At 39.4% G+C, this 15154-nt stretch overlaps 1 protein-coding gene across 6 annotated transcripts in view; it reads right to left on the bottom strand.

Moving 5' to 3' along the window:
• PPP2R2C (protein phosphatase 2 regulatory subunit Bgamma) overlaps nt 1–15154 on the bottom strand; it is a 208220-nt gene that overhangs the window by 65625 nt on the left and 127441 nt on the right. For all 6 annotated transcript variants that reach the window (XM_076335904.1, XM_076335909.1, XM_076335905.1 and 3 more), the window contains one exon: nt 269–366. In XM_076335904.1, coding sequence (XP_076192019.1) covers nt 269–366 — 98 coding nt within the window. The remainder of the gene's footprint in view (nt 1–268; nt 367–15154) is intronic.

Here is a 15154-nt window from a genome sequence, read left to right as displayed (position 1 = left end):
AAAGCTATTAAAACAACTTAGAAGTAAAACAAAAACAACCTTCTTTCTTCTTAGCTTAGAATTTTGGAGCTTTGAAGCATTTTTGTTTGGGACAGCAAACTTGAGAGTAAAAGATCCGTCCCCTCTTTCACTTCCTCTCCAAAGAGGTGATATTCTGTTTTACTGAATCTTGAGATTATAAACAAGTTTGTTTATAATCCAATTAAAGTACTAAAAATAAAGCCAGGTTTTAGCAAGCTCTTAAGGACTACATTGGTAACTCACATACCTCAGGTTCCCTTTGGAATATAACAACCCGACCCCCCTTGTCACCAGTAGCCAGCAGTTCTCCAGTATGGTTGAACTCAACTGTAGAAATAATATCAGCTGGAGGGAAAAAGAGAAAAAAGGCAAATTTTAGACTGCTACTACAACATTAACATATTAGAAATATCAAGCACTCCACAAAAAATGCAACAAATGAGGGATTTGAAGGAACACAGATGAATTTAACAGCAAGTCACTAATGCAAACAGGCTGCATGCCATTACAATCTGAGGTTGCTACACAATGAAACAAGTGCAAACATAACGAGGCAAATTTGTGTTTCCAGCACATCTGCAGTTTGGGAGTGGAGGAGATCTCTGGAGAGGTTATGCTTCAAGAAGAGCAATTTCAGGCTGCTACAAAGCCTTTTTCAGTACTGGAGATAGCAACAGCATTGGCCTCCTGCTATTTTCTCTAGCAAGGACCAACATAACATCTCAGTCCTGTTGCACGTATTATTTATTCTTCACCCTTTATGAGGGTTTTAACATAACCCTCTAGCATTAGTTTTCTCAAATATGTGTTTGAGCCAAGAGTGCAAAAGCAAAGTACATGTAGCCTGTCCTACCACAGAGGAACGAAGGCAAAATCAGAACTGCTCACTGTGCAACGGTGGCAAGAGCCCATTCAAATCATCGTTTTGGGTAAATCATTTCAGCACCATAAAAATGTGTCATCAGAAGATAAAAAGATCCCAGTCTCTTCTTTTTCTAATTTTCAACAACTCCCTTTCCCTAAGCAATTGCACCAGCTTAAAGAAGAAACCTCATCAAAACCTGAGGCCAGTCTTGAGTACAAATTACTATATGTCAGGATGAGAAGGAAGAAAGAGACTGTAGGAGCAAAAGAACGGGTTCTTCTGTTTGTATGACAGTAAATGCTAGAATCATAATCCACGGTTAATCCTACACTATTAGCATAATTTAAATTAAAATGACTGGTGCAATAGTAAATTAAGAAGCCATCATATATACAATCACAGACAAATGCAGGGTATTACTCGGAGACTGCATGTATGAATCCTCTATAATGATCAGTATTCACTCATCAGAAACATGGGCCAGATTTTTAGAAGCGTCAGTAGTTAGCAGCTCCCCTCTAGGCATAAAAAGCTGTGGTTTTCAAACACGTTCATCATCCATCGGTTTATACTGAGAAGAATGAGGTGACAGTGGGCTAAGCTCTTTTGAAAACCTAGCCCCAAATGAGTTCACTAAAATTCAAAGGAATTGAAATAACAAGTGGATGTACCATTTACTTGATACATTTTATGAACTGAAAACATCTGTTCCTATTATTCTTTTAATAAACTAGCAGTTGAGTGTTAGAAAGCTTCTATTGCCAGTAGCTCTCATCAGCAACACAGCCATCCAAAAGCCAGATTTTTACTGGAACGTTATAAACAATTCACCATCTAAAAAAGGAAAACTTTACCCTAATCATGGTAAAGAAAAATATCTTATTTTTTTAAGAAATCTTCACTATCAAATTGTTCTGCCAAAAAAAAAAACCCAACACAACAACAAAACCAAACAAACCACCCAACCTTCCTCTTTTTTTCCTCCATGCACTACATATATAAAGGAGGAAGGGGGAATCATAAAGCGTGAATGTCATTTTCTTTTTTGCTGAATAAAATGTATAGATGTGTAGACTTTGAGAAAAATGGAAGATGACGACTTACAATATTGGGGGTCTGAACCCAAAGCTTCTCAAAGTTAATGGCATTTGATTTTTATGTGGAGTTTCACAAACTGTGTATTTTCTAGGTAATAACCCCAAAAGTCCTAGTCTTATTAGAGTACAGGAAGAGCAGAGAGACTTTGCTTATGGTTGGTGATGCTCTGGGGCTTGGGATGGGTTGAGTTTCATCTAAAAAATTGCTTTTTTTTTTTAAATCTAAAAATCTAATCAACTTTTCTGGTATGTAAAGTTCATTTGTAGTGCTTCCAGTGGAAGGACATTTCTTGGCTATTTTATTCTTACCCTGCAAAATTCATACTGATAGTAGGTGTGGACTCCTGTTTATAAAATGACGCCTGCATGATTTTACTAATTTAAAGCTGTATCTTACCCCAACCATACAGGCAGAACTGCAGAAGTCTCATATTGACAGTCCTTTTAGAATGGAGACTCTTATCAGTGGGGGAGAAGGGTAAATGCAGAGGGGAGGGATGTAATACCTATTAAATATGTGTGTATTTGTGTGTGTATGCATGCGCATGTGTAATGTATATGTGATTTTCTCAACAGGTCACAAAAGAATCAGATAAAATAACTGTGCAAAAGGAATGAATGTCATTTGAACTTATATGTGTGAATCCACTTGCTATTGGCCCGGAATACTTCTACAAAGGCATGAAATACTCTTCTCTGGTCACAATGGTCACAAAATATTATATTGCACTTTACAGAGGGCATCAGCCAACGCCCAGTAAAGTCCATAGGAGTATTTGCACAGACTTCAATAGTAACTGAACCAGGCTTATAATAAAACAGCTCTGCATTTTGTTATTATATTGCATTTGTCATTGAAATATTGTGTGCAGTTAAGTCATTATTGTTTAAAGAAAAGCAGCTAAAACATTAAGTATCTGTGGGCAGCATGTAATGATGTTGTTCTGAGGCAAAATTCTCTCCCCGCCAAGATGTTTCTTCCAGATGTATCCCTCCTTTCTATTAGAAAAACTAATTCTGAACTGGAAACTACCTATCATTTTTAAATTAACTTGTTCTGACAAAGAGCAGATCCAATATTCCGACCTTAGAGGCTATGCAGCTTGTTGGTAAAAAATTATCCTTGAATTGGAAAATCGCTTTTATTGATCCTGTAAATAACAGCTGAAAACAACAGCCAAAAAAAAAAAATCTTATCCAGCAAATCTGTTCAGCAGGCGAACATTAGTCATGCTGTTTTCACAAAAAAAGATTAGCCAGGCTGGCTCTTCCTAAGACAGAGGAGGTAGGAACAGAATCAATCAACAAAGCTCTCCATACCCTTCTGCCGAACATTCCCTACGTATTTATTAATGCTGTAGCAACATCAGCAACTAGGGTCCCATCCTGCAGATTCTTCCATTGGAGAACGGCCCCCTGAGCGTACAGAGCAATTAACTATCAGATTTCACTCTTTCCAGGATATATAAATGCTCCACAATGGAAGAGCTGATGAATTTGCATGTACAGTTAGCCCTTGGCAAGGGATGGCAGAGATGAAAGACTCCTTCCAGCCGCCTTCTGCACTACACCTTCCATATCTCTGCTGGCAGTGCCAAGCTTTGCACTAACGATTAGGATTATCAGAGACAGAGATAATTTACCTATTAAGAACAATTATGGGCAACCTCAGTGCCAACAGGCAAATGCTTCCAATCAGATTGCAGATCCCAACTTTTATCCAATACTAATCTTCCTACTCCATTTTTAAATTCCCCATTTTGTCTATGCAGAAATGTATATAAACTTGGATTTAAAAGTCACGATGCTTAACATTTTCACAGTTAAAAAGCACAACTTGGACTTTCAAAATACAGACTCTGACTGAGAAAAGCAAACCGAAAACCTTCAAAAGATGAAAATACTCCAGGGGGGTATACACCTGGTCATCTGTTCCACATCCTGCCACAGCAAATTGTTCCAGCAGGTGCAAGGTATCACAGACTTCATTCCCCAGACTAATTTTACATATTCATAGAAGGACATCACGTTACTCTACAGCTTAAACTGACAAGAAGTTTTTCCTGATACAGTCTGAAGTATTTCATTCCCTGACTCCTAGTCACCTCTGCCCTTTTGTACCTCATTAACTAATTCCTCTGCAGCTTCACAATTTACACTCTTTAAATGTGCTTAATGGCTATGTTGTACCCAACAGCTGCTGCTTAGCTAGATATATTCAGCTTTTCTAATAGATCTAAGTCTATCAATGTACATCTGTGCACATCAAGATATCTCTAGCTGATTGTACTGCTCTTCCCTCAACTTCATGAGTATTGTTCCAGCACAGATGCAGGCAAACAAAACCTCCAGCAGCCCTCCCTCAGGCTCAGTGTGGGGTGGGATGAAACAAAAGTTGGTACATGTAGCCCAAATAAATTCTGGCCTTTATTTCACACCATCACATACTTTTCGATGTTCACTTTCTAGCCTCTTACAGGTTTATTTTAAGGGTTTTTAATAGCTTATTCCTATACAACACAAACAGGTTCAAATATCTTTACAATAATTAGAAAAGCCTTATCTATATAATAAACCTTTGCATCATTTGGGGGCACTCTAGCATAATTGCATGCCATTTTCCACCTAGTATGCACTCAGTGAAGCAAAGTCTGAACACACTTACTCATCTTCATACAGTCTTTTGGTCAGAAACATCAGGCAACTCTAAGAAAAGCTCAACTACAATTTACTGTATGTTACTTTTACTAATAATTTCTACCTTTCTGGGGCCTTTCATTTGAAGGCCCTGGTATACTTTATTTTGCTTCAGAAGATCAGGAAAGCAAAGAAAATCTCAAAACTATTTCACCCAGCACAGAAATGCAGCTTTCTGGACAGCAGTAGCAAGTTTTGAGGGCAAACAACATCACGCAACGGTACAGGGAAAAGAAGATCAGAGAATATAATATTCTGTTGAATTGCAGTGTAATCCTGATAGAGAATTAAAGGATTTGGAATGGGCCAGAACACTGGAATTAACATTAGTGCTTTTCTCAAAAAAAAAAGCTGTGAAATCCTACCAGCCAGAACAGGTCAGAACTTCTCCTTTCTATCACATCCACCACAAACAGCATGGCAACACTGTCAGCCTGAGCTGACTGAATCAGCACCTAGGTCAGGTTTTTGTTGTGCGTGTTCCCAGTGGCTAGCAGGCAATCTTGTAGTCTACGTTATTTCAACCAAGTTCTGACCTGGCCTAACCTTGGTTTGTGAAATCCAATAAGATCACAGCACAATCTGGCATGGCTGCAAGCAATGTTCAGTCATACTGATACGAAAGTCCCTGAGGAGCATAATGTGGAAGAAACAACAAAGCAGCTTGCAACAAAGACAGCCATAAAACAAAAGGACAAATGGTAGATAAAAGAGGAGCAGTATTACAGTATCTCATGTGAAGGGAAGGCCATTACAGTAAGCTGTGTTGTCAGAATTTACTTTAGACTTGGACAAAAAAAAAAAGGGGGGGGAAAGAAAAAAATGGATGGAAAGAAAAAGCCTGCTACTTTTTTTTTTAAGCTGGAGTTTCAAAGGTTTCTTCAAGCAGCTAGAAAACAAGGTATGCAAAACCGCAAAGGTATGAGGGTCAGATGAATCCTTCTTTTCTGAAATAGCTGGCAGAGAGATCCTTGAAAACATAAAAATTTCCTACTTGAAGCAGCAGACTCTGTAATGCGCATTCATTGTGGTTCACAGCAGTGTTATTTACCATCTTGGATCCAGGGATTGTATGACACCAGAAACCACCCCTCCAAATTCAGGTAAACACAATGCAATATCTCACACATCACACTGGCTGGCTGGGTCAGAAACTTAATGCTAAAAGCCAACACACCAGAAAGCCAATTCCACTCTACTGGTAGACAAGACATTTTGTTGACCTACAAACAACCTACCTGATCACCTCTCCAAGTCACCAAAACAACGTAGGATACAAGCCAGTACACACTTGGGTGGCCATATGAGAAGGACAGATGAGAGAAAAAGAGAGCACAAGGATGCATGAGATGGAGAGAGAAAAAGAGAGAGCACGCGAACATGTTAAAAAGAGCAAGAGCATGAGAAAGGGCACAAAAGAGCATAGATGAGAGGGCATATGCACACACGAGAGCTTGAGAAAGCATGAGCGAGCACAAGGAAATGCCACAGCAGAAGGTAAGAAAGTAGTTTGAAATGAAAGATCTATCTGCCCCTTTGCTCCTGGGATTATCTGTCACCCTGGCAAATCTTTCGCTTTGCTTTTTTCTCCTTTATTATGGCTTTAAAACCTGATGGAGTTTGTGCTGCAAAACAGCATTTGCTCCATGTTAGATGTATGGGCAATGCAAAACACAACAGGAAGCTGATTTTGACCAAAGCAAACTTCGAACATAGATGCTAATAGTGCTTCAGGGATCAGTGAAACCAGGTGATCAACCAATAACAGAATGAAATCCAGAGATGTGTGTCCACTACACTTCATGCAGTTGATTTCCTAACTGACACCTTGCCTGGTTTCATTGCTAGCAAGAACAAATATATCGATGGCAAAATCCAAACAGCCCCATTTAATCCTGCCAAGCAAGAACAAGGAATTTTATCAGGCTAAGTATCACCTTTCTTCCTGAGTATAACAATCTCCTCCTGATGTGAAATCCAAAACCACAGGGTTGAATGCTGAACAACTCTTGAAAGGCTGCTTGAAACAAGAACACTTCAGCTGGGGATGGTAGTAAATAATAGCAAAACAAAAAAAAAAAACAAAAAAAAGCAGCAACAAATTTCCTAACCTCAAATCCTGGCAAGCACTGAGCAAATCTCTCCCCTTTTTCCATCTTTAATCTCCAATTTTTAGATTTTAGAAATGCTACACATACACACCTCAGTGGCCTGCATCAGCCCTGGCTGATAATGAGACCATCACAATACCACCAAGTTTCACAGGTCCATGCATTCCTATACCTTCAGGGACCAAGGAAAGCACCTTCCCATTCAGAACATTTGAATGTAGGTTCAGTGCTCACTCAAAGAGAGAATTTACTTGAAACAGAATCTAAAAACCAAATCCAAAATTTGCACCCCCTCTATGAGCACCTATGACCACTATGATTTACTGTTTCTAGCCTTGAGCTTTAATAGATTTGGGGTTTTTTCTCCACTATTTTTGTATGTATTTATTTTAAGAGCTTAGAAAATGTTTTCAACAGCTTTTTAATCACATGCTAATTTCTAGCTGTATTTCTCAAATTAGAAAATCAGGAAATGACACCCAACTATTGGAGCACAGTCAATGTGAAAAAAATTTTTTTGCACACAGGACAAATATGTAAACTAGATTATCTGGGTTCTGTGCTCTGTGCTAAAAAACCACTTCATACTGAATACAAGTCACTGAGATTCAGTTTTTCATAAAGTGACACACACACACACACCCTTTTATTTCTAATTTAAAAGCTCAAAGCCCTTATTTCAGAGGTTCTGGCAGAGTACAGAGGTTCCCTCCCACAGAGTACAAGGCCTCCAGGAAAAGAGGCCAAAGAGACTTGACCTTCTGCCCACTGAGGTAAATGGAAAGTTTCCACTACTTAGTAGTAAATAAGGTCAAGGAACATTTGTCAGATGTGGTGTAGCTGAAAATTAGGACACATTTCTCAAAATTTTGGCTACAGTTTACATGCACTTCATTTTTTTCATGTTCAAGGTGACCTGCTTAGATCAGCGAGACATTGCAAAGCTTCAGTTGTTAGTTCTGCAGAATGCCTAATTAACATTACTATTGTCCTTGCTGAAGTCACTAAGTGCACTGCTTTGTGCCTTCATAATCTGAAATACTCAGTGCACTGATAAAAAGCTTGCTACAATTCCTTTTAATACCTATTTAGGGGCTCCCAAATAGTGGTACTGCATCATCTGCAGTAACCGAGCAGCCTCAGTGCTGTGCGACTGGCAGTCCTCCCTGCATACGAACAGGTGACGCAGGGGCTGGCTCCAGCCCTGCTTCCAGCAGGTACCTCAGCCGCTGGGGACGTCCAAAGCAGCTACGCCTGGGAAGCACTGATCCCTCCATCCTGTTCAACCTGAACAAACTGGAAAACTCATTAGAAAGCCTTTCACCTTCAGTAAATCTAAGCCATTCGGTAACACTGCTCACAGTTATTCTTACAAGCAACACTTAAAACCAAGAAAACACTGCAGATCAATCTCTATTTTAGCATAAAGATATGCACAGAAAACTTCTAAACATCACATCCCCTAAAAGCTTCTTCACAGCTTACACTGTGTAACACACACTAGTAATTTACTCTGCTGAGATTTCTAGTAAAAAAAAATGCAGCTGGACATTTCTTTCTTTATTTCTGTGTTTGCTGTCAGATGAGGCAGTCATCTAAGCTAAGGATCCAGCAACAGGCTTGAAACACTCCACTTTATAAACATTAGCGCAATTAGGAAACGTGCCAGTCCACTCCAACCAACACTGAAGGGCAAAAAGGAAAAAATCGCCATGGGCATCACATTATGTATTTACAATTTCCAGAGCAGGGTTTAAACTGGTACTCACAGAAGGAAGCCTGCCTGAGCTGGGAGCTTCTGCTCAGCTCCATGTTACTTCCCACCGAGGAGCTGCACAGCCTGGCTGCCAGCAAAAGACAGATTAGAAATGGTGCTGCCAAGTGTTAAAAATGCTAGGCAACCAGGTTTTATTGAGAGCATAGAAAGACCTTGAACCTCACCCCTCATTTTGCAGCAAATAAATGCTAAAAATGGAAAGTGTACAAATTATTAAAATATACTAATTTTACTTTCACTGTCAGAAGTGATTATGCCTGTGCATAATAACTGCAATGATCTACAATAAGCAAACATTGTTTTGCTAAAAGGCTATTATAAAACAAGGACAAAAAAAAATCCCACCCATTTTTAGAATTTTAAAGGAAAATCATTAATTTAAAATATATCAGAGTAATGAAAAGTCATCCAAAATTTAAAATACAATCCTGAATAGCCAGATTCAACATGAATGTTATTTCCCATGTATTACATACAAACTTCAATAGAATTTCACTGCCAGCTGGTTCTGAACTACTTCTCCCCCCCCCCCCCCCTTAACTGAGCAATTAAATTCCAGAAGCAAAGCTCTCAGTAATTCTGTCACAGCAGTTCTCATGTTCAAAGCGCTTTCCTGGCATTAACCCCCCAGCAACCCAAGGAAGGCAGTAACGAAATGTTAGCATTCCCATTTTACACAAAGGAAAAAAATGAAACAGATCCTCCAGAGTTTTTATCCAAGATCAGAGAAGCAGTTTTGATTATACACATACTAAGGAACACATAATCCAGGCTGTGGCTCAGCAAAACATTTCTGTTTAATAAAGCTCTTAATCACTTGTCTAGAGACTTAAATGTTCCTGCATTCAGTTCAAATGAGTATGCATGTTGTTAAATGAATATACTGATGGAGCCCTAACAAACAAAGCCTCACAATACAATACCCCAAGGAAGAAAAAGCCCCATTGAGCAGGCTTTTGGGTGAAGCGGTGGGGGGCAGGGGAGAAGGAATGTTGATATAATCTTAAAAATCATGAAGGGCTGGAGCTAGGAGCTGGACCAAAGCCAGATTCTTCGAGTGATGGCAAGGAAAGCAGAGAGACAACAGCCATATTGGAGCTAGTAAATGAAGGAGAGCTCCAGGACATTCTTGGGCTTTGCAGTGCTATGATTCATACTGTTAAATTGCTAAGAGTGGACCTTGACAGGCTGCAATAAATTGCTCTGCCCCAAACACCGCTTTGGCGTGGCTCAGGGGTTATCACAAGCCGGGGACATTTTTCAACAGGTAGCACGCACACAGCCACGATGTTTTGGAAACAGTGGAACGTCACCCTCGCAAGCACCAGCCCCTCCACGCCAGCTGGTCGCAGTGCGCCCAAACATTCATTTTGCTCAGGCAGATGTACTTAGTGACTGCAACTCATAGGAATCAGTGTTGCACATCGACCAGTAACACTCACACTTTGCTATGTCAAATTATATTAGGGTTTTCTGCTACAACTGGCAGAGGCTGGGGTTTCCTAGAGTACAAGGGGCTCTGGAGCCTGTAGAACTAGCACAGGGAAAACAAACTGCATTTGCTTTTCTCAGTCTTAACGCAGGAGGGTAGATGGCAGTGTTTAAATCTACTGATCAGACACTTTGACTACAGGATCCAAATAAACTATATCCAAATACTGTGAGCAACATACAGCTCTAACATATATCACTGGACATCTCCTCTGGGACTCCCAGCAGTGGACCAAGCAAGCTAAGGTCACACACAGGGCTTGCTGGCTGTCACGGGAGCTCCATGCCAAGCCGTGTAGATACTCATCTAACATTAGCATCTGTTTGCTTGGCAGGCTCCAAAGGCAATTCAGCTGACAACTCTGGATTTGCCTCTGGATCTGTCACAAGATCATATAACTGTGGGACTTCTGGGAGAGCCTAATACTTGTTTGCTGAAGACCACGCACATCATGATATATTAGATCCATTCTAAGCATCCTTTGAAATCAATGTTTGTGACCTTTCAGAATTATCCAGATAGTGTGGCTGGCTTAAGGATGTAAACTAAAGCCAGGCTCAAAGATCATGCAATTAGTTCTTACTTGCATCAAGATCTTTTCAGCAAGTTTATATAACGATCCCAAGACCAGAAAAATCAGATTTTTTGGTGCTAACATGGGTTGCTGCTACTGATAGAACACCAAAGGCTGCTCCTAAGCTGGTTTTAAAATGAACAGGACAACTGTTCCGTATCAGCCTCACTATCAACCCTACTGCTTTAAGGTTTGATACGAGTGTGGAAATAATATAAAAATTTAGTAGTGGCTTACACAACTTTACATTAGTCTAAAAGCTCATCTCATAAGATTCAGCTCACGAAAGGCCAAAGTCTTTTTTTTATATATATATATATATCTGCAACTAAATAAATGTGAAGAAAGATGGGATTACTCACATGCTTAAAATGAAGAGCATGCTAAATCACCCTATTATGTCAGGAACTAAAGGAACTCCTGGCCCTGGAGGATTGAATTCTAGATAGCTAGAGTGTGCAAAACCCAACGATAAATTTGCCCTCAAGTTTAAATGCATCATATTCCTATAATTACTCATTAGAAAAAAATTACTTAAAGAACAGAAGACATTAAAAATCAATGCACCTTTCCCCAGTCTGTCTGATAAAGAAACTTCAAACACTGATAACAGCCTCAGGAATTTGGGATATCCCCAAAGGACATCAATTACATAACAGGACTAGATCAGCATATATTACAAATGCTACAGACAGTGTCTAAAACAGCAACTGTTTGCTGGTCAGGCAATTTCAGATTTTTTTCCTACTCTGAGGAATGTAGCAGTATGCAGGTAACGTAGTAATTACCTAAAACAGCCCTGAAAGCTCTTTCCAGTCTAATAACACACTATTGCAAGTGGGAACTCGGACCATTCCCACTGCGTTCACAACTGGAGAACATGGACTTCAAAGCTTCAAGCCTATCGTGTTTGAACACTAAGCGCAATCATTCCTTCTTCATCAAAAGGTTAAATGCAAAATACAGCTTCTGCCAGCATACCGCTAAAGCTGAAAAGTTAAAAACAAAACAGTCTGGAAAAACAAATATCAGTACGTCAGATTTCTGTCTCCTGTACAAAGACAGACCTACTAGAATTTTCTTAGGAGCCTCCTCATATCAGGGGGGGATCCAAAGCATATGGTGATGGCTCATGAATCTGCAGGCACCTTCCCCAAGGCCATGCCTCCTGGAGCCATATAGTTTGAGAGCTGCTAATTTGCAGCCCACACAGGTAACATTTAGACATCTAAGCCCTTGAAAGAAGCGCAAGGCTTCCAACCACCCCCAATATCCTTGAAGCTGTGCCTTACAATCATCGCCGGTTGTCTAAACACAGTCCACAGTAATTATTGCTGTGCTCTCGAAGCAGAGCGGCCTTTGCTGCAACACAGCAGCTCTGAGGCATGAGGCCAAATGAAGCCTCAAGTCTATTTTAATCCCACTATAATTACAAATGATGGATATGTAGTTGAGATGCTTCTGAATTTTTGTTTGCATGAGGGTGTATTTATGCATTGCAGAAGAGCACTGCAGAGGAATATCTGAGCTAGTACTGACTGAATTGGCATCAGAGCCAATATAACAATGTCAGCGCAACACTGTGCCAGAGACATCGCTGCTGTCAAGACACACTGCCACGTTCAAAGCTAACTACAAAACATACCTTTTCACCATCCTCCATTAAGCAATGTTGACATATCCATTAAATACAGAATGAAGAGAAAAGGTGTTGACAGGTTTCTCTGGGCAAAGCAGTAGAGAAACACACTGGTTAGTTGTTCAAAGGACTGTGATAAGGGGAAAGTTTTACTCAAGTCAGAACCGCAGAGTAAAAGCTGGAAAATTTGCCAAAGGCTGGTTGAGTAGAGAGAGACACCGTGTTCCCCAGGCCTGGCACCAGCTTGCTGTTGCCACCACACTTCACACTGCGGTAAAGGGGACAGATGCAGACCCAGACACCATTTCTTAACCCTGGAAGAAACTAGCTCACTACAACATTTTTATTTCACATTGTTATCCCTAAGTGATGCAATACTTATCAGAAAAGTAGCAAATAAACTCTTTTTACATCAGAAAGCAACATGTCCCTGCATTTTGCTAGGAACATTGCCTCAGATCAAATACATGCTGTTTTTAGTTTAATAGCCTCATATGAGCTTGCACAATTAGCAGCTAATTCATGTGAGAAAGAGGTTTGCTTCTACACACGCTTTGCACTAACTGGAGGGTCCAGTGTGAAACAATATTGTATTAAATATATTGTAAGTACTAAGTACACTTTCCACTGAAACCAGTAAGGAGGAGTTCTGTAATTATTTACACTACAGGCCTTCTCCAGATCACAGCTGTTGCGTATTGTTTTTCTTCCCAAACACAGAAATTTTGTAGAAACAAAATTATTCTTCAGGATGCTGTCATTTGGAGAGGATCAAATCAGCCTCCTAAATCTTAGTCTGGTGCCTTAGAATATAAATCAGCTCAACAAATTATTGTCTGTTAGCTGTTCACATAGGTGTCCTTGAACCTCCTCAATTTCCAAGCAAAATGTGGACTTTGACATTATTGGAGTGTCATTCAACTGGAATCAACAAGAAATTGTGTAGGCAATGCATCATGACAAATTTTGGATGTGCTACCTGAGTATTCAGACAAGGCGCTCACCACACGTAAGGCAGAAATACAGATTTCACCTTAAAAAAAAAAAAAAAAAAAAAATCATCATGATTTTTATCACAAAGGGAGCTAGCTCTTATTTTGGTCTTCCATGCTTAGAATGGATGACTGAAGAAAGCAGCCAGAGCCTGCAAATTCTTTACTTCCGTCTCTCTTCTAAAGTCGTATAAGCTCCCAGATTATTTAAGGCAAAAAGAGCTTGCAGAAAGACATGAGGAAGTACAGGGACACTACTTTAGGCTAAACTAACCTACCAAGGGAGATGCAGTTTTGGAGGCACAATCCAACCCTCAATAAGGACCTCAGGATTTGACCTGTACCCGAGTACACTCACACAGGGAAGCTGAAACAGGCAGCAAAGCTGCTTTTTCCAGTGATTTTGCACAGCTTTGAGCTCCTTTCAGTAGAAGAAATTCTTTTATCTGCCCACTTCCATCCCACTGTTGATTGTTCCAAGTATACCCTGGGAAACTGTCTGCCATAAATATCCAACCATCAAGCAGTCACCAAAAATTTTCCTTTTTCAGAAAATAGACAAGTGAGAATCATTATCATAAAGGCCCTATTATGAGGAAAGAAATTTACTGTTGCACTAATGTTTCTCCTGATGATGTGAGATGAAGAGTCTTCAAAAGATGTCAGAGTAGTACCTGGCCAGCTGGGGCTAAAAGCATACTGATAGCTTCAGAAAGTCAGCATCAAACCATATAAAAATTGGTATTTTTGATAAAGGAAAGCAAGACACTATGAACCACCCAGAAAAATCTCATGCTTTTCATCTGTTTTTTGAGTAACTGACAAGATTTACAAGCCAGCTGGTAAAATAATGAAGGAAAGAGGCCAGTAAAACTATACAAAGCCAAGAGAAACTGCCTTGTACTAATTAGAAACAAGGTGCAGTCTGATGACACTTTATAGACTTCAATTACCATACTCGGCAGGAAGGAGCTTTCAAACATCTGTATGATGATTATTCTCCACTGGGATGTCATTTACAGTGCAAAATATTAAAAACAGGGCCAAAAAATCAATTATAGTCTTTGTAAATGAGCATATTCTTGATCTAAGGGATTTGAACTTGTGTGTGGAAATTGGTTTTAAGAGGAGAGACAGAAACTGATTTGACAATGAAATGGGCAGCAAACGTCCCCATATCTGATTTGCCCAAAATTAAACTTAAGGATCATTACAATAATAATTTGTATACAAAGTGCAAGAACAAAAGAATATTATTAGAAGTCAAGCCTAACAAATGACTAACCACATGCAAAGTTCAAGCAGAGGCTTTCTTTATTTAAATTTTTAGGTGACTATCCAGAAATACTGTCCATGGCCCAGGATTACTTGGATGAGTGAAGATATGTACACACCAGGCAGGAATACAAAATCAGATCTTTTATTGTTCTAAATTGTTCTAAACAATTATTTTCACATTTACATAGAGAAACAAACATGCAAAAGTAATAGGGAGAGGAGGAAGCAACCAATAGCCAATGAGAATGTTATTTCAACTGGTCATTATTTAATACATTAGTGCAGAGAATTAAGGATTTTACCCTGTAATCAAAGGAAACCAAAATAATGTGGAAAAACATGTTACCAGAGAAAAATATAAATATAAGAATATAAAATTTACCACTGTAAAATGAAACAAACAAACAGAAAAGATTGTTTGACTGGACTGAAGGTTTTCTTTTCTCATTTACTGATTTTCAGACATGTCTTATCTCAGAGAATATGCTTAGAAGGTATGCGAAAGCGATGCTGAGTTTTATACATGAGCAAATGGGAACAGCAATGGTCAGCTGCAGAAAATGGCTAGAAAATTTGCCAGCCGTTGCATCAGAATCCTTAATCACGGTACA

Source organism: Aptenodytes patagonicus, chromosome 4, assembly GCF_965638725.1.
Source record: "Aptenodytes patagonicus chromosome 4, bAptPat1.pri.cur, whole genome shotgun sequence".
In the NCBI taxonomy this organism is placed as follows: domain Eukaryota; kingdom Metazoa; phylum Chordata; class Aves; order Sphenisciformes; family Spheniscidae; genus Aptenodytes; species Aptenodytes patagonicus.
The sequence above is the reverse complement of the archived record's forward strand: the minus strand, read 5'-3'. Positions and strand labels throughout refer to the sequence as shown.